Source organism: Numenius arquata, chromosome 2 (assembly GCF_964106895.1).
Source record: "Numenius arquata chromosome 2, bNumArq3.hap1.1, whole genome shotgun sequence".
Taxonomy (NCBI): Eukaryota; Metazoa; Chordata; class Aves; order Charadriiformes; family Scolopacidae; genus Numenius; species Numenius arquata.
Genome location: NC_133577.1, coordinates 77786645 through 77806361, shown reverse-complemented (window position 1 = coordinate 77806361; position 19717 = coordinate 77786645). Strand labels below are relative to the sequence as shown.

At 54.4% G+C, this 19717-nt stretch overlaps 1 protein-coding gene across 1 annotated transcript; it reads left to right on the top strand.

Moving 5' to 3' along the window:
• The first annotated feature begins 8667 nt into the window (after positions 1-8667).
• TOB2 (transducer of ERBB2, 2) lies at positions 8668-9690 on the top strand. The gene has a single exon (XM_074168122.1). It carries the CDS (start codon positions 8668-8670, stop codon positions 9688-9690), a length of 1023 nt encoding a protein of 340 aa, XP_074024223.1.
• Positions 9691-19717: the final 10027 nt, after the last annotated feature.

The following is a 19717-nucleotide window of genomic DNA, read 5'->3' as shown; positions in this document are numbered from 1 at the left end:
TTCTTTTGTCTCGGAGTTACTGCCCCTGGAGCAGGGACCCCCTAGAAGATCTAATTTTAGAGCAGCCCTCATTCCCGATCATTGAGCGATATCAGCCTGGCAGGGGTTGCTATAGAGACACAAGTGTCCCCATCCCTTCCCCCACCCCCAAAAATGGCTGAGTGTACTTACTTTCTTGGCACTCCGGATGCCCTCACTCTGACTGCCGGGTATGTTGGACCGCGCGCTCTGGCAGCAACGAGAGTTAAGCTGCCATTTCTAGTTGTTCTGAGTCACTGGGCAGGTGGAGAGAGGGAGGGACAGGCTTTTTCCCCTTTGCCTTGTTTGCTCAGACAGCTCTGGGGAGGACGCCAAATGCTGCTGGTGCTCGGATCAGTTCAGCGCCGTTGCCTTTCTGGTACTTTCGGAGCACGGACGGGACATTGCCCTAAAGCTGCTAATTCAGACAAGGGTAATGGATACAGTTGGGCAGCCCAGAAAAACCCAGCCTTGCCTGCATGGTAATGGTTTCTGTTGGCCAGCAAATGAAACCCAGGCAGGGCCCCTAGAGATCTGCAATATTTCTTGCCTAAATAGATTTTTTTTTTTTTTTTAAAGTACTTGTCCAGTAGAAGGAGATTTCCTGGCAGCGCTGGAGACTGGAGCACATGCTAAAAGGGCGAGCTTCCCTGCAGGGGGGGAATGAGACCAGACTGTCCCACTACTGTCTGCCTGCCAAGCTCTGGAAGGGCTTCATCAGACCTTGGAGCCTGAAGTAGCCTGATTCAGGGGCTCCCTGGCTGCCAGCTGTGAAGCACTTGCTTGACAACTGCAAGGAAGGGTGGGAGGAAGGAAGGGAGGGAGGGCTATGTCTCTGCGGCAGCTGAACCCCTGTGGTGTTGGCTGCAAATCTTAATTGCATGGAGCTAAATGTGTCTTCCTGCCATTACTTTTCTAGGTAGGGTTACCTCTTTGTTTCCTTTTTCCCCTTTTTTTAAATCAAAAGGATGTTACGGAATCAGTAAAAAAAGAATTTTATTTCAAATATTTACACGGGGGCGGGGGGAAGAAACATGGAACCTCTTGGCCTGTTAAGTAATTGGCCTCTTTGTTGCCAGTACTAACAAGGCATCGCTGCGTTCTGAAATATAGGTGTTCCCTGTAACACACCTCGTCAGAGCAACTACCAGCCCCAGCGTCACAACCCGCAGCCAAGCTCAGCAAATAGCTCCGCTCCTTTGAATCATCTTACACCTTGTCTTGACAAAGCCCTTGAGCCTGAAGCATTACCTTTCTTTAAAAAAAAAAAAAAAACCAAAACAACAAAAACCAAAACCCAAAAGTAGGCAAAGGCCTTGAGTCGGCCTGTGAGCTTTCCCTGCAGGAGTCGCATGGACAAAATCCTGCTTTTGAAACCTTATCTGCACACAGGAGCTGTTATTTTCTCATTACGGGGATCAGCTGGAGATGTTGTTTGCCTATTTCAATAGCAGAAAGAATTTTTCATTTCCTTGAGGTCATCACGTGACTTGAATGTAAAGAGGATTCAGGGTATGGGGGTGTTAATTACGCCCGATTATAACCCGACTGCCCTTCCTTGGTGTTAAATAACCCAGCCAAACGAGCTCTGTCCCGGCGGTGGCTTGGCGATTCCTTCCCTCCCCCCGCCCGCACGTGATTCCGTAGCTTTGCTTTGACGTAATAGCCAAATGGCCGAGAACGCGTGAGCGGATACTGTGACAGAATTCCTCTGCCTGCATGCGTTACCGGGGCCACACGATAATTAGAGGAGCATGGTCAAGGCGCAAGTATTTTAAAGAGGCCTAACCTGTAACACCCTCTTAGTAACACCTAATTAAAACAACAATAGAATTTTAGAAATGTAATTGCCTTTTTTTTTTTTTTTTCCTTCATGATGCTAAAAATAGCGCAGTTGTTTTAATTCCCCGATCCCTGGCTGACAAGTGCGATTTTGTTTCCAGCAAAGCAAGGGAGTATCAGGAAAAAAAAAAAAAGAGCTTTCTTTTGTAACTAAATTCCTTGTAAATTTGGAGTGATGAAAATAAGGCTGCTCATAATAGCTCTCATAAATCTCCTTTTCTTCCTCCCCCTTCCTCTGCAGAAAAAAACCAAACCCAACAGCTTCAAAAGTTATTGGGTTTTGTTTGTTTTTTGTTTTGTTTTTTTTTAAATCAGTGGGAAAATGAGCAAGGAGGATGCTGTAGTGCTGGGGCTGGGGAGGAGAGCACTGACGGGTTGCTGCGGGCTGGCTTCAGAAGAAGGCCTCTTCAAAGGCAAAGGCAGTACCTGTGGTAAAGGGTTCCTGAGAGGAGGAGGACAAACCAAACCCAGGAAGATGCCAAGGATCTTTGTGGAAATGGGATGAGAGAGGAACTTAGTATTTTTGCACTTCGGAGACGGTTGCTATGGAGAATTATTGAACCAGAGGGACGCGGAGCAGCTCAGGATGCGTCTGTGGTTGTTGTCCCTTCTGAAAATGGGTAATGAATCAAACATTCAAACATAACTGTGTTACTGAGAAGATCCGATTCCAAGATGGAATGTGACTCCATGATGGGATTTTTCCTAGGCATTCTTCAGAACCGAGACAAATGGGGCACTTCACAGGCCAGGCAAGCTGCCCCTGCTGAAACAGGGGCTGCCATAGTGATTTGGTCATCCAGACGGGTTCTGCCTCCCTGGTCCGCTTGTGCCAACGCTGAGGAAATCTGGGAGAGCCTGGAAGTGCCGTTCTTGGTGTCCCTTCCGCTTGTTGGGAGCATCGCTGGGATCAGGACCTGCCTCACCCACAGACAGCCCTTTGCAAGTGGTGTCTGTCCAATGTGTGACCCCGGGGACGCTGATCTCCACGGCTGTCCGTTCCCAGAGCACCAAGACATCCCCGCCTTGCGTCTCGGCTCTCCCGGAGCCCCCGGAACGCCCCGCGGTACGGTACAGGGGTGGCCATGTCGGGGAGGGCCGCGGCCGCCCTGCGACTACAACTCCCGGCAGCACCCGCGCCGCGCCTGGAACCGCCTACCGGCGCACACCCCCTTTAGGTCACTGGCTGAGGCAGCGCACCAATCCGGAAGCGCCGCCGGACCCGTCTAGCCAATGGGAAGGCTGTTGCTAACACGCCGCAGTTATTTTTAGCACGGCCGCCGCTCGCGCACCTTGCGGCTCCCTCGCCTCCGCCGGTCCGGCCCACCGCTGAAGGCGGAGGTGCATATGCGTGTGGAAGCAAAATAGTCCGTCGGGGAGAGGGGTGCGGAGGGCCGTCGGTTGTGGCTACCCGGACCCTCCCTGGGGTGGCACCGGCAGGCCTCGCTCGGCCTCGCCCCCTTGTCCCCTGAGGAAGTGTCACCGGACCGGGCTGTCCCGACGGGTTCCCCCCTCTCCTCACGCCCTTCTAAGCGCCTCACCCCCAAATCCTCTTGCCCGCTCCGGTTGTGGAGGGGGGTTTGTCCTCTCGGGAACCCGAATCCCCCGGGGCCCGACAGCACCAGCCCCTCCCGGCCTGCTTGTGCTCAGCACCTGCCGTGCGCAGAGGGGAGGAAAACGCCGGCCGGTTCCTTCCCTCCCTGCTCCCCTTCGATCCCCTCGCTGTGCGCCCCCCGCCATCGCCTCAGCCTAAGCCGCTTGGGGAAATCCTCGGGGAAATCCTCAGGTCAATCCTCATCCCCGCTAACGCCCCTGCCCCTTCCTGCCCCTAGCGCCCGGGGTCGGAGCGCTCCCCGGTGCCACGCGGCTGGCAGCGTCCCCCGCTGCGAGGAGGGGGAAAAAGGGAGAAAAAGGGTAATTAAACCCCCCCCGTCCCCATGTCGCTGCGGGCGGCGGGGCCCAGCAAGCGGCGAGGGGAGGGAGAACTAGTCCCGGCCCGCCCTCCGCTGCCGCATCACGCTGGGCGGGAGCACGGATCCCTGCGCGGGGTTGCTAAGGGTGAAAGTTTGCCGTGAGTTGGCTCACTTGGGGCCAGGGCGCGGGCGGCTCCGGGCCGGCGGGGCGACCAGCAGGCGGTGGCGACGGCGACGGCGACACGGGCACCGGCACCCGCACCCACCACCACCACCTCCAGGCGTCCCGCACCACCTCCGGCCCGCGTCGCAACCCCGGGCCCGCCCCGCGGAGGAACCGCACCACCGGGGATAAGGCGAGGGAGGGGACGGGACGGGGCAGAGACCCGCACGCACCACCCGGGCTCCGCCGCCAGCGCCCACGGCCCCCGACAGCTGCTGGCCCTGGAGCCGAGGACAAAGTAAGTGGGGTCGGGGGTGCTCCCCTCCCGCCCCCTTCTCTTGGGGCCTGTCTCCCCTTTGTGGGCTCGGCCTGAGGGGGCTGATCGCCCCTTTCCCCACCCGGGGGTAATTTATCCGTCCGTAGAGCGACCGTAGCCTCTCGGGGGGGGAGGATATTAATGGGGTGTCGGGGGGGGTGGGGTGGGGTTGAAAGTCATTGGGTCGCTGACGCTTTGCAATGCCCCGGTTCACCGTTTTCTTCCCCCCTTCCCCCCTCTCCCGGTCTGATGAGGGGACGGGGTGCGGCTCAGCCCCGAAAAGTGCCGGTCTGACCCGGGGGTGTCGGCGGGCACCCTGGGTGCTGCCCGGGGTGGGGAGGTCTGGGGGTGCCGCCGGGGTGTTTCCCTTCTCGCACGGCGGATCCAGCCCTCGCCGGCTCCAGGAGGCGGGGGGGAGAAGCCCGGCGACAACAAAGGCGCTGCCGGGGCTGGGCTGGGCGCCGCCGGACCCTCTTCCCGGCGGAGGGGCCCTGTCGCCCCCTTGAAGGCGGGGGGAGCCCAGCCGAGGTGCCCTTCGCGGGCACGGCCGCCCCTGGGAGGGGGTCATGCGGCTGTGGGGGAAGGTCGGGCCCTGGGTACTTTCGGGGGGGGGGGAGGAGTATTATTTGGGGGGGGCCTGCACCCACTCACCCCCACCCCGATCCTCCAGGCCTCGGGGGCCTGCCGGAGGCTGGTGCCGGGAGCTCGCCCTTGGAGGGGGGACGGGGACTTTCTGCCTCTCTGTTGAAGGGCTTTTTTTAGGGACCGTGTTTTTGCGAGCCCGTTTGCCCCGCTGGGGGATGGAGACGGGAGTGAGGACACGGGGCTTGTTGCCCCCTCGGCCTCCGTCCCGCAGCCGTGGGGAGAGGGGGATAGGCTGCTGTGGGGGTGGGGACGCGCCTCCCCGTCCCCGCCGAGAGGGAGGGGAGGGGAAGGGAAGAAGGGGGCGGCTGCCCGGCGGTCCCCAGCGCCGGGCGGCGGGGCGTGTTCCCCCTGCCGTGGGCAGCGCCAGGGCGCATGTGCCGTGGAAAATTTTGCGGCCCAGCCCCGCCGAGGGAAGCGCCGGGCCGGGCCGGCCGCGGGGCGCGACGGGAGGTGTAGTCCGGGGGCGAAGTAGGTCGTGGGGAGGGGAGGGGAGGGCGAGGACTTCAACTCCCAGAGCGCCCCGCGGCGGCGGGGCTGGGGGGAAAGGGGCGAGGCCGTCCGGCCGGGTCACCAGAAATGGCCGCTCTCCCGGGGAGGGGGAGGCTGGCCTCCTGCTTCGGGTGGGTCCCTGTGGGGCGGCTCGCCTCTAGTGAGAGGAGCCCCTCTGCCGCCCGTGGGTGGGATTCGGCCGGGGGATGTGTGTGTGCTGTGAAGGGGGCCCGTGTTCCGGACGGGTGTGGCCTGCCCTGGGACCACAGGCCGTCGTGGCCGCCCTCTTTGAAAGGCCGCTGGTGGGAGTCAGGCGGCAGCCAGCCGGTTCCCGAGGGGCGGTCAGACCTCCCTCGGGAGGCCGGAGGCATACTCCGCAAGGTCACCTGCCGTGTTTGCGCAGCCAGGAGGAGAGGGCACGGTTCCCGTGTTTGCTCTCCTCTGATGCAAGGGGTTATTTGGCCTCTCTCTCTCTCCTTCAGTGCCTCGGTGTGCTGATCGAGGAGGGGCATGGGGGGGCTCCCGCCTTCCCTCTGCGGAGCAGAGGAACAGCCCTTTGTGTTCTGCCCACAGTACAACACGCCTTTGCTTTGGAGATCTTGTCAGTGTGGGCAAGCCTCTCTTCCTGGAAGACTTGTCAGAATACCTTTTGTGGTTGATATTTAGTTGTTTCTTGTCTTGAAGCCATGCTGCTTCAGCTGGGTTGTTTTGGTGTTTGGTTTTGTGTGGCTTTTTTTTTTTTCTTTCTTACTACATAGAAAGAGATTGAGGGGGTCCTACTGGCGCACATCTTAACTTGTCAACAACCTGAGGAGTTAATGGTATCTGACTTTTTGTGCCTTCTGCAAGTATCAGCTACCTTGGCAGCTGTTGGTATTATTAGACTAATTAACTCATCTTTTTCATAGTCAAAGTACAGAGTATTCCCCTTTTAGGAAGGGGGAGTACATCTTAAAAAAGGAGGCAATGATTTATAATTATATCTCCTCACTGTCTTCTGCAGAAGGTTGATGAGGATGTGGGCTCCTCAGAGTATACTGAGGCATTTGTGTTGCAAATAGGGTGGTAACGAATTTTGGCCTCTGCTACTTTCTCAATCTCTAATTTCTGATTTCTTAATAGATTTTGGATCTGGATTAGAATTTATCACGCAAGATTAAAAGACTTACAAAACTGGCTCTTCTCTTCCTGCTTAATTTGCTGAGATCCCAAACTGTCCTCTCCCTCAGATGCCTCAAAGCCAAAGGCACAAGAGAGCTCCGTGTAATCCCCCCTTGAGGTAGTGTGGGCTGTATAAGCTCTTGTGAACATTTAGGTGTGCACTTTCAGTGGTTTGCTATGTGCCTTTTCTCTGGAAAGGGCTCTGTCTCTGTAGGAAGACTCCTGCCTTCTGAAAATGGCTTCTCCTTGCTGTTCTCTGAAAAAACTCAGGTTGCTTATTCCTTTGGTGTTGATCTATTCTTACTTGAACTTGGTCAGGTCTTGATGACCTACCCAAAGTTGCTACACTACAATAATTTCTTAAAGCACCTTTTAAAGGCAAGACTTCTTTCCTTCTTTTCCATCCCCCTGTTTCTGTGTTTTTTCTTGTTGCAGAGTCAAACCTGAAAGGGATTTCTTCCAGAACTCGTTGGCGGACTTGAGGTGTGGGATCTGTTTTTGGTTACTATCACCCTAAACCCAAGCCCCGCTGAGCTCAGACCAGGACAGAAAAGCATAGAATCCACACCCCATTTTTTTGTTACAAAATCTCAAAATACTTGAGGGTTTCTTTAAAATTTATTTAATCCTTTTTGTCTGCTAAACTAGACCAAGCGAACAAGTCTGGTCAGTTTTTTCTTCCTCCTGACCTAGGCCAGCGTGGATACCAGGTTGTGCTGCCGGGATTCCCAGTTTTTCAGAGGAATGCTGACACTGTATGTTTGTACTCCATCCCCACCCCCAAATAATTGGCACAAGTCACAAACGTTGGCATGAGTGCTGCGTGAGAGCATCCCCAAAGCCCATTTTAGGAAGACGGTTGAATGTGGTGTGTCTGTTTGAGCAAGGTGAGGGCTGCTGAAGACAAGGTGGCCTCTGACTAAGCTGCCAATTAAAAACTGGATATTCTGCTTCCCCCTAGAGAGGCATGGAGGCTACTGGAAGTGTACTTCCTCTTAAAATATCTGTGGGATTCATGTTCTTTGGATGGGTGACAGAGCATGGTGCTGACCTACCTGGGTTTTTTTTTTGTACTCAGACAAACATTGTTTGCAAATCTGTGTATAATGGGAGAGTTGAGTGTTGTGGTTTTGCATTGTGCTTTTGTGGGCTCTCTCCATTTCAGAGGCTTCCTCGGGAGGGAGGGAAGGAGGATTACTTCAGTCTTTGGCAAGCAATTTCAGTTTTTATGAAGTAGGTACCTGATCCTGGCAGAGCTCATCTTTCCTCTGCCCAGGGATAAGCGATGTGAACTGTATTGGACAGACTGTTGGCGTGTGTGTGCTTTGTGATCCTGTGCATGTTTCCTGCCCCCCTCTCCCTGCCAACTGAATTAAACTGGGATTTTAGGCTTGTAACTAGGCAGAACCTCAACTGGGTACACTTAATAAGATACGTGGCTGCCAGTCAAGGGGTAGTAAACATGGGCTGGCAGCTGGTGCCTCAGCACCCTCCCTTGCTGCTTCTCGTCCAGCAGGACGTGGCACCCGGCATGACCACACGGTCTCCCGGAGGAGAGGCTGGCCCTGCCTTCCTGAGCGTGAGTGGGTCTCCGCACAAGCTGCTAAGCGAGTCATGAGGCTGTTCAGGTGGTGCACTTATGTTCTGGAGAGAGGCTGGTGCAGGTGAGCCATGCTGGAAGCAGCTGAGTGCCAGGGCAGAGAGAGGCGTGTTAGATGTGCTGAAATAGCTCTGCCGGAGCAGACAGTTGGCCTGCTGGGTTTTGGCAGTGAGGTAAGTATAATGTACGTGCTTGTGTGCGGGTAGTAGCTACACCCTTGCTTCTTCCGTAGAGGAGTAGGGAGACTCTTCCCTACCATCACCTCTGTTTTGAGGGCCAGTAGATCTGGGGTGATTCTCCTAGAGAGCATCATTGCTGTGCTTGTGGAAACTGCTCGTTCTGCTTTCATTAATGAAAAAGCGTCTGTTTATCTCAACAGGTGGAGAGCTGTTGTGTTCTCTCATCTTCATCCATCCTTTTCTCTTTTTCTCTAGGTCTCTCTGGAGCCAAATCTTGTCTATGTGTGTGTCATTCTGTCTCTTTTAATACACTGCCCTGACTTGCTTGCTGCGAAGGGAGTATGCATCTGGAGATCAAAGTTGCTCTTAACTTCATCATCTCATACCTGTACAACAAGCTTCCTCGGAGGCGGGCAGACCTGTTTGGTGAGGAGCTAGAGCGCCTGCTGAAGAAAAAATATGAGGGTCACTGGTACCCGGAGAAGCCTTTGAAGGGATCTGGCTATCGCTGTGTTCATATAGGGGAGACAGTGGATCCGGTGGTGGAGCTGGCAGCCAAGCGGAGCGGGCTGGCCGTGGAGGACGTGCGTGCCAATGTGCCAGAAGAGCTGAGTGTCTGGATCGATCCTTTTGAGGTTTCCTACCAGATCGGTGAGAAGGGCTCTGTTAAGGTCCTCTACATGGATGACAGCGAGGGCTGCAGCGCCGCGGAGCTGGACAAAGAAATCAAGAGCAGCTTCAACCCTGACGCCCAGGTGTTTGTCCCCATTGGCAGCCAGGACAACTCACTGTCCAACTCTCCGTCCCCCTCCTTCGGCCAGTCGCCTAGCCCCACCTTTATCCCTCGCTCTGCCCAGCCCATCACTTTCACCACTGCCACCTTTGCTGCCACAAAGTTCGGCTCTACCAAGATGAAGAAGGGTGGCGGAGCCGGAGGAGGGGGCAGTGGAGCAGGGGCTGGGCAGCAGCCGAGGATGGTCAGGTCTCCCACCACCAACCTGCTGAAGCACAAGGGCCTCTCCCTGTCTATGCACTCTCTGAACTTCGTCGGGAGCGCTGGGAGCCAAGCCCCGCAGTCGCAGCTCTCCCCCAACGCCAAGGAGTTCGTTTACAGCGGCGGGTCGCCGGGAGCCAGCAGTCTCTTCTTCGATGGTGTTGCCAGTGAGAACCAGGCCAGCAGCATCCCGCCAGCATCGCAGTTCAACACCGGCACAGGTGGTACCTTTGATATGGCTCAGGTCTTCGGTGGCAGCACCAACAGCCTCTTTTTGGAGAAGTCTCCCTTTGTGGAAGGACTTAGCTACAACCTGAATGCCATGCAGTATCCCAGCCAGTCGTTCCAGCCTGTCGTCCTGGCCAACTGAACACAAGGAAGGAGAGTATTTTGGGGTGGGGAGGGAGGGAGGGACGGGAGGGGGGGGACAAGAACAAAACAATAAAGAGGGAGAGAAAAGAAAAATAGAAATATACAGAAAATATTCAAATCTTATAAATATAGCTTCTTGGGAAAAGAGAGAGCCCAGTGTTGTTGCGCTGTGCTGGCAACGCTCCTGAAGCACTGACTTGTTTTTTAACTCAGTCCCTGTGCTTTTTTCCTACTCACTTTTTTTACTCCTTAAATGAGTCTTGGGATATTTTTTTTTTTGGTTTGTGTTCCCCCTTCCCCCACCCCAGCCCAGGACTGGTGCAACCATAGGTCACAATGCTCCTGATGCCCTGCACCCCCTCCCAGCGCTGGACACAGGGCCCTTCCACCTGGGTGTAGGGATGTCTCCTTCATACCACCTGGCTGGAGGAGGGATGGAGAGAGGATGAGTCAGTATCGGCGGACACACACACACACACACACACACACACACTTGTTGCATGCTAGCCAGAAATGGGTGGGTGAGCTTGCTTTTTCTGTTACGGCTCTGCATGTAGACGGAGAGCATCGACTGTGCCCACGGGCATAGAGCGTTGTGCTGTTGTTGCTTCAGCCCAGGCTGGTGTCAGCTGTTCTGTCTGTCTGCTGAAAAGCACTGACTCTTCTTGACTGTCTCCCAGCATGTCACAGGGAGGGCAGAGCATTACTGTGAAATGGCTTCTTCCTGTTCCTTTCCTCATCTGCGCTTCCAGCTGTGGCTACAGGGCAGCGCTTTGAACTGAGAGCGACTCTGGTTATTGTCCCCTTCTGTGTGTCAGCAAAGGGGCCTTTCTGTGCCCTCTTGGGGCAGGCCGGTCCGTCCGAGTGACAACCCTGTGGTGTAGAAACACCACCCACCTGTCCCTGCAGTTGAGGGAGGTGGTGCTGAGCCAAGCAACCCCACTTGGATCCTGCCCCTGCTTCCCAGAGGTTCTCCCCAGCAGCAGGGGCCAGCATCCTGGGGTGGCCTCTGAGGTCTGAGTTTTTGTTCGCTGCTGTGAATTTGTCTCCTTGCCTTGGAGAGGGGAATTCTTTCTTTTTCAGTTAGAGAGGCAGCACTACTTTTGAGGAAGAGAAAGGTCTATGTTGTTGGAGCAGTAGCATAAGGGTTTGTGCTTTCAGCCAGGTATACAGCTGAGTTAAATCCCCTCCCCGGCCCTTCTGGGGGAGCAGGAGGAGGTGGCTGATCTGGTGTGGAAGGGAAGCACCTAGCATCAACTCATCGTTCCAGCCAGATCACGTCAGGGCAGACGGTGGCAGGCTTAGAGCAGAGCGGTGACGGGCACTCTGAAGGCAAGTGGCCGTCTCAACATTTGAATGTATAGTGCCTCCCTGCCACAGGGCTGGGATCTGGGAATGCCGCTGCAGCTTTCCCCAGGACAATGTACTGCAGTTGGGCGATAGTGGCTTTTCAGCTAGGTTGCTTCTGTGTCAGGGACTCTAAAACCCACCTTCACGGGAAGCTGAAGGAGGGCTGCTTCTTGCCCAGGTAGGGTGGAGGCTCTCTAGGTGGGAAGGAGGTCTCCTTGGAAGCTGTCGTGGGAGTATGGAAGCGTGCAAAGAGGAGAGAGGTGGAGATGATGAGACTCCAGTCTTTGAAGTTCTCAGTTTAAATGAAAAATAAGCTTTTTGCTGCCTCCCAAACTTGAGGTTTGGTTTTCTTTTAATGATGTCTCTGGAGCACCCTCTGAAACCCACTTCTCCTGTATCTGTCCAACCAACGTGCTCTTTCAAGACATCCCTGTTTCAAGGGAGATGGGCTTGAACTCGCACTTTTCCTGCTCCCTTCCCTTGAGCTGAGGTGAAGGCACTCCGGCCCTCTTGTAGTTGTGTTGCCAATGAGCCTTTGCAGAGTCTGTCCCAGGGAGACTACCACTTGCCCGAAGCTCTTTAAGGAGAGTTTCCAGCGCACCCTTCCCCTCGCTGGGGGACTGGGGGAGGCACAATCCTGACCTCATGCCCAGCATGGGTTCCCAAGCAGGCTGCTTGCCATTGAGCTATGACCAATGCGGTAGGTGGATGAAGAGAACGGAGCCCAGCTACCTTCCCCCAAACTGGCATCCACGGCTTCAATCCTGCAGATTTCCAGACTAGGGCAAGTTGCTGAGGAATGGCCAAGCGGCTGGGTTTCCCTTTTTTCTTCTATTTTTTTTTAAACCCCCCAACTTAGGGATGTTACCACTGCCACCCCCCTGTCCTTCTCCCTGGGAATGTGCTACTGAGTGCCAGCCCACTTGCCACACTGGACTGAGGGGCGCTCCACCTGCGATCCTGGGACCCAGTCCAGTTGTCCCCAACTGTCCCTACATCTGGCAAAGCCACCTGTGAGCCGCTGCTGTGGGACAGGGTGCTCTCTTCCAGCACAGGGAGGGAGGGGAGAGGTGGGGATGCCCCCCCCACCCCCAGCCACCTGCTTATGTGTGTGAAGCTTTGATGCCGCTTTGCCCTGCCACACGTATTATACCTGCTTTAAAAATTGGTGGTGTGAGTGGAAGGAGGAAAAGAGGAGGGACCAACCTCTTTGTATCTTAAAAGGAAAAAAGCGTGCTTCAGAAACGTTCCTCCAGCGTCAGGCAGCAATGGAAACTAACGGCCATTTCGGGTCTTTTCTAGTCTTGGATGTAGGCGTTCAGCTTCAATTTTATTTTTTAAAAACCTGCACTAATTTACCTGGTTTCTTAGGAAGAGAAGAGAGAAATTTTTTTTTTAACTTTTATTTTTTATGGGTTTGTGTTCTTTTTGTTGATGTCCGTTTGTATTGAATAATTTGCTACATTTGTAAAATGTAAGAGGTATATATAATATATGTATATTTCTAACGTAAAAAAACTGTAATTTTTTTCTTTTCAAGATTTTTTCTTAAAAAGAGGAGAGAAAAATATTTTTTCAGGAAAAAAACTTTAAAAAAAAAAAGAAGAGGTGAAGATTCCTTTCTCCCCACTCAGCCTCCCTCCTTTTCCTTCCGCCCCTCTCCGAGGAGTGAATCGACAGTTGCCTTGTGGGAGAGAAGGAGTGAAAGAGGACAGAAGTCTGTATGTCTCCGAGCAGAGGGTTTCTGTGTGTGCTCTGCTTGGGTTTCTTTCTGAGAAGGGGGCTACTGAGAGGGGGAACCAGGGGGTTGCTGTCTTTTTATTATTTTTTTCTTTTTTTTTTTTTTCTTTAGCGAAGGAGGAATACAATCAGAGTTTTGTATTCAGAATGTTGTGCAATATTTTGGAACGGGACATTGGTGTGTCTAGAGATTTAGTTAAAAACAACAAAAAAAAAAAAAACACAAAAAGGTTGATCAAATCTGTACAGTTTCTATTGTTCCAGATTTTTTTAAGTTTGTATTAAAAGCATGATATAATAACCTATTGTGTTGTGGTAATGTGCTCGGTGGGGAGAAAACCCCTCTGCCATGCCTGTTCCTGGGGGAGGAGGGATGTGACTGCCTTCTCTGCCTGCCTTTGGATGAACTGGCGCTTGGCATCTTCCTCTCGCAGACAGAGTCTCTGGTTTGTGGTGCCCTCAGCAGAGGTTTTGCTGGGTTCGGAATAGCCCGGTGATGCCCAGGCTTGTGCAACGCGGTGTGGGCAGCTGTCTGCCTGACCTCTGGCACTGCCAGGAATAGCAGCGGCGTAGGAAAAAGTGGAGGTGTGCCTGGCCTTCCCGGGTCCTGCTGTGATTCGGCTCCCTGGGAGGGGGGAGAACTGGCTCTCCTCCCCAGGGGGAGAGGAGGGAGCTGGACGCTTTGCCTTTGGTGCTTTGTGTCTCGGGGGGCCTTCAGTCAATCCAGCGGAGTTCCTAAAATACCCAGCTTCTGCGGCAATGCCAGACTGGGATCTATCTGGTGTCATTGCATGGGGTGTATGAAGCCTTTGCAAGCAGTGGTTTCTGCAGAGGGGGGTGCTGTTTGTGGGGTCATTTCTCTCCCCTTGGTGCTTGGGGACCAGTGTGGGTTTATCCTGGGGCAGGCATCTGGCATGGCGCACAAGCCTTGGGCTGCTTGTGTGGGCCGTGTGCTCCCTAGAGTGGATGTTCATCCAAGGTGACTTCTCACAGCAGAGTGGGCTCGGGGCTGCGTATGAGAATGAGCAGCGATGATGAAGGTCTGGTTTTGCTTCCCTTTTCTTTCTAACCACTCATTGCTCAGCTTTAATCAGAATTTCTGTCGGAGGGAGCTGCTGCTTTTTAAGAAAACGAGATGAGGTGGGTCCTCTGTGCCAAGGAAGATGCTGAAATGCCTGTCCCACCCCATGTGTACCAGACAGCTGTGTGACCCAGCTTCCCCAGCCCCACCACCCTCCTGCTCCAGGGATGCCTCCCAGCTCCCCGTGCTGCCTCCTTAAAAAGCTGTCGAAGGGAGCTGCTCTGAAGATATTTGAGGAAACCAAAGGTGGAGCTAGTACTGGCTGCTGGCTCCCGCTGGCATCCTTACCCATGCCCCCTCAGCCCCTCTAGCCTGAATTTCTTCCTGGAAGAGCTCGGGGCTGCTTTGCCCTTGGCTTTGCGAGCCCCGGGAGCTGGGCTGCTGCTCGTGCCCGCTGCCCGCCACGTGACTGTCACACTCTGCTGAGCAACAAAACTATTTTTTCCCCTTTGTGTCTCAAACCCCTTGTAATCATTTATCCGAAGCACGCACAAACTTTTGCCCTTAGACATGTTTCTGGAAATGGAAAATTGAGGGCGAGTATGTGCCTTCCTGATCCTTGCCCTGCATTTGCTGGGCTGTGACGCAGGGAGGCAGGGAGCCTTTCCCTTTTTGGGCACAGGTACACCGAGCGGTGGGGCCTGGAGTTAGTTGACAGCCGATAGCCGGGCAGGGATTAGGGAAAAGGCTTAGTATAGCCTCCTTCCTCCTGAGGGATTTGCTCCTGCCATGTCTCAGGGAGCCTGAAGGGGAGGTGAAATGTCCTTTCTCCTTGCCTCGAAGCGGGGTGCAGCAGGGGAGGGAGCCCAGCAGGGCATGGGGACGGGGATCTGCCCTCCGTCAGCCTTCAGGGAGGAAAGGAGGTGCCCGGGTGTGGGAATGTTTGCTGGGTGTTTGGGCAGTGACCGAGTCGGTCCCCAAATAGGGTGCTCCAGCAAGGCATGGCAGCAAGATGGGACTTGCCTCCTGAAAGCTCCAAAGCGAGGGGCGTGGGGGTGGTGTTTAGACACTCGTCACAGGGGACTCCGTTATTAAGAAGGAAACTTGCAACTTGAGTCACCGAGCGAGCGGGCGGGCGGGCTCCCATCTTGAAAGGAGACAGCTTGGGTAGAAAACGCCACGCTTCAGCCTTGGGCTTTTCAGTCTGTGACAGCAGCAGCTTCTGACACGAGTTGGGCTGTTCTGGGAGAAGGAGGGAGGGAGGAGGAAAGCCTTATGCAAGCGTGAAAAGCCGTCTGCAAGGCAGCCTTGCCCTGTAATTGTTTGTTAAATTCAGGCCCAGCAAAACAGCCCGAGTTTGCTCCGGCAGGAGAGCATCTCCCGCTGCCCCAGAGTCTCCTGGAGACTTGGGACTACTGGGATTGAATAACACATGGCGCAGGTGCTGCCGACAGCGGGTGTCCCTCCCATGCCCTGGCGCTTGCCGACGTGCCAGGACTGGGAGGTGGAAAAACACTGCTTGTGGGGAGGCCGGGACTCGCTGAGTCCTTGGCGTCCCCGAGGATGGCTCCTGCCAGTGCCACCTGCTCCCCACTCACGTGGCTGCAGGCAGTGTGAGGGACAAGGCTGACGCCATGGGTGCAGGGGGACGGCCACCTCTTCCCACCCTGCGTGTGTCCTCCGTCAGAGCGTGGGCACCAGCCCAGAGGCTGGCTGTGGCCAAGGTTAGCCACCTCCCAAACCTTGTGCTTTTTCCTTTGGTTTCCATGGCTGGGCTCCAATTCAAACACGGCCGGGAACACGCTCGCCCTGGCCCTCGCAGAGCTGGGCCTTCCGCTGTCACCCCGGCAGCCGCCCGCGTCGTCGCCTGCAGAGGCCTGGTCTGCTTTTCACAAAGCTACTAAAGAGTGAAGCTTTCACGCGCCCCGGCTCCGGGGCGCCTCGGCGAAGGCTAAGCCCTGGCCTGGTGCTTTTGGGTTGTCCCGGTCAGTGAAGCGCCAATTTGCATGATGGCCAATTTGTGTGTGGCCATTGCCAGCGGCAAAAGTGACTCCAGCGTGGTAAGTGCGTGTGCCGGAGAGGGACACGTGATTATTTTTCTTTCCCCAGGAAGCCCTCAGAGGCACGGCAGCACGTTAGGAAAAGGAGACCTCTGCAAAGAAGGTTCAGGGTCAAATTTTGCCACTTTGCTTTGAGGAGGGGCAGGGAATGGTGCAGGTGGAGGTGAGGGGGAGCTTGCTCCCTCTTCACCAAACGCCAAGGAGACGAGTGTGGTCCCCATGTTGTTCTGCAGTTGCTGAGACCTAGTTGAGGGGGTTTTTTGCTTATTTTTGTTGGCCTGGCGCAGCCTGCGGCGCTGCCGGTGCAGCCTGACTGCTGAAGGAAGCAGATCCCCGGGAGGCAGCGTGTCCCTCCCACTCGGCAGGGTGTTTCCACCAAGGACAAAGTTTTCCTTCAAGTGAATCAGCCAGAAACTGCTTGCAGAAGGTGCAGCTGGGGCTTCCATCAGAAAAACAAAACAAACAAACAAAAAAAACCCAACAAAACCCCAAAATAATCCACACAAGGTGATGGGTAGGGAGGGCAACGGGCCATGTTGCTGCAGCAGGACACGTTTCACCCATGGGCCTCACTTTGCCTGCAGAGCTCAGCGAATTCAGGCAAGGACCAAGTCAGCTTCCCTCAGCAACATGTACGTTTGCTTTTCCTGATCTTCCTGTGGTCGGGTTCAGTGTCAACACGTGCTGCTCCAGGCTCCCGCAGAGGCCTGAGCAACATCGCAGCAGGCCCTGGGAGCCTTTCCAAAATCTACTGAGGTCGCCCTTCGTCCTTGCCTCTACCCAGAGTCACTCTGCATTTCTCGGCTGCATCCCATGAGGATGCACCATCGTCAACTGCAGAGCCTGCTGCCTGCCGAAGCTCACATGGAGGAAGTGAGGGACCATGAGCACGCAGGAAAACTTGGGGAGAACCTGAGGATACTTCATCTGCTGGAGGAGGTCTGGGGTTTGCATCCTCAAGGGGACACAGTGGCAGCATGGCGGAGAACATGGGGGAAAGGAACGACAGAGATGTCTGGAAGACCACAAACACAAGCCAAGGGAGGACTGAAAGGAGTAGAGGGAAGGAGGACAGCACCCTGGGGACATCAGAGGTATTTACACACAAGGGTAAACCTCATGGGGAGGCAAGGGAGGCTGCAACTCTCCTCTTCCCCCACCACCCAGTGAAACGATGTGTTCCTGGTGACCCAACATGGGTGGCAGCTGCGTAGGCCTCCTTGCCAGCCAGCACAGCCCAGCATAACCTCCCTGTCCCTGCCTGAGTCCCTGCTTGTCACACTCTCACGCATGATTGTCTCTCCCTATGGACTGGTCCTGAGATGGTGGTTCCCCTCTGCGGACACGGCGAGCTCTCACAGGGCACCTGTGAGTCACAGCACAGTCATCACCTCCAGCACAGACGTGGAGATGCCGAGGCTTGGGGAGGGGCCATGGCTTCACCATGCTCACGGGGAGCACGAGTGCCAGGGCCGGCACCCATCGGTCTCCCTTGCCACCTCACGCTGATCCCACCAGCACCAGGAGCCACTCCAAATGGAAAAGGAGATGATGCAGAGGGATGCACCAGGGGAGGACAGCTCATCCCTCGCAGCCACACCATTGCCAGCTATCCACCAAGGAAGGGAAAGGGCTAGACAAACCCAGATGAAAATAGGATCCAACAAAATAAACCCAGAAAGGGCACAGGTGGGCTGTGACGCACCGAGGCAGAGCCAAAGGTGCCCAGTGCTGCTGAGGAGAGCAGTCTCGCTGCGTAAGCAGCCGCTGTTGGACAGGACATTGAACGCTATAACCTACAGCCCAAGTGCTAACACATCAGCACAGGGAGCCACAAATTGCTGATTTTTGGAAACGTAAGCAAAGAAACTTTCATATATTCCAGATTATAAATCACAGCACAGATCAAGTGTATAAAACCACACAAGAGAGACCTCACTTGGTCCTTCAAACTAGAAACTTGGCCATTAAGACTAACTGGTCAGTACAAAGCCAGCTAAGAAAGATTATTTTATTCTGATAAGACTTTATTTTTTTATCTTGTGATCATTCTCTTCTCCAAAGGCACAGTGCTCTTAGAAAAAGATTATTTTCCTCCGTGGAGATGCTTATTCTGGTAATTTTTTGACACATAAGTAGAAACCTTCTCAAAGCCAATGGTTACAGAGGTGATAGTGGGGACTTCAATAGCCCCATAGCAAGGAAAGAATAATGCAACATCTAACCAACACGTACTCCATCGAAGTCATATTAGACTAGTATTTATTGCAGGAGAAAGCCACTGACCACGTCTTTCTCATACGGATATTCAAGCACACAGACAACGTCACAGCCGAGATTTTCGTTCTGCTTCATATTTTTAAGAAAAAACTCCAGGCTTCCCAATATGCACCTTAAAATGTTATGAAAGCACCTGAGTCCATCCAGCCTTGGCCCCCATGTTGTATATCATGGGGTGCCTGAGACCAAAGTGCTGGCTCCTCTGAGCACATGGAGTAACTGCTAAGAGCTGCTGTGGAGACCCCTGGGTCTTCCAGCAGCACCCCACTGATCTCCGCCCCCTGTCACTGAGCTTTCCTGGAAAGCGGGATAAACTGGTTGAACAAGGTTGTCTGAGGACCACAACAGGAATCTGCAAAGCATCACGAGGAAGTGGAGGTCTGTGTTAATAACTGTGCTGACCCTTCCCTTGCCTGGCCAGTAGAGCTTCATAGTCCAGAACCGGTTGGGGCTGGACATCTTCCTTTAACATACCTGGAGCATCCTGCAAAGTTGTGTAAGTGTCTGCCATCTGCCCCAGAGCTGCTCTGCCCACGTAAGGCTGCAAGAGCTGGTGGGAGCTGCTCATTGCCATGAAGAAGCCACAAAAGAAAGACCACAGCACTCCAGTGGAGAAGCTCATGTCACCTCAGTGAGGCAGTAAAACTTCCTGTGAATGGCTGAAGGTGCCTTTTGGCTTCCACAGCCTGGGAGGTGGGGCATTGCTGTGTTTGCCTGGTTGAAAAACCTCATTCATTTTACCCAGTGAGACTTGTTGACCTCAACAGACTTGGGTACAGGGAGCTGGCCTTGATCTCACAAAAAAAATCTCCCCAGGTATTTTTCTGTGATACAACTTTGCTGAGGAAGGTATGATTAGCAAGGGGCCCTCTATTTACTTCACTGTCTTTAATTTTGGCCCCTCTCCCTGCAAGGTCTGCAGACAGAAAAGGGTTTCCATCGCAGGCTGTGCCACTGCCCTGCCAACCAAATGCACAGAGGGCTCTTCCTCTCCTCCCATGCCTGGCGAGGCTGTTGGTTGCCCTCTTCTTCACCTGAAGATATCGGTGGGGGAATTACTAGCTGCTGCTCCTGAAGGGAGCCACATTTCCTCCTGGAGATAATTGTCACTTGGCAGGATCTTAACTCATTTTGTGGTGGCAGTGGTTGGCTTTCCAGGCTCTGCCACCGGCAAAGCAGATTGCCGAGTCACGGATCTCCACCTCACAGCCACTCAGAAGCCTCCTGCCCAGGGGTACAGCCAGCTTCACTCCTGCCTGGAGCCTGCCCTGCCAAAGGATTTGCTCATGCTGGGTAAATGCTGACCTCTTCACACCTTTCCAAGCAAAGCCAGTTGGACCTCAGGGAGTTAAACCTTCACTCCGGCCCGCAGCTGAGTCTGTCTGCTCTTCCTTGTGGATGCTCTCCACCAAGCAGACTAGAAAAGGTGAACAGATGCAACCGCATCTCTATATTTGCCATTACATGTACCTGCTGCCAGAGGCTATAGGAAGACCCCAAAGAGTGTGGAAGTGTTTCCCAGGTCTCTGGCTATGAGACCAGCTAATGCCACCATGGGTGCTGGTGGGAGCTCA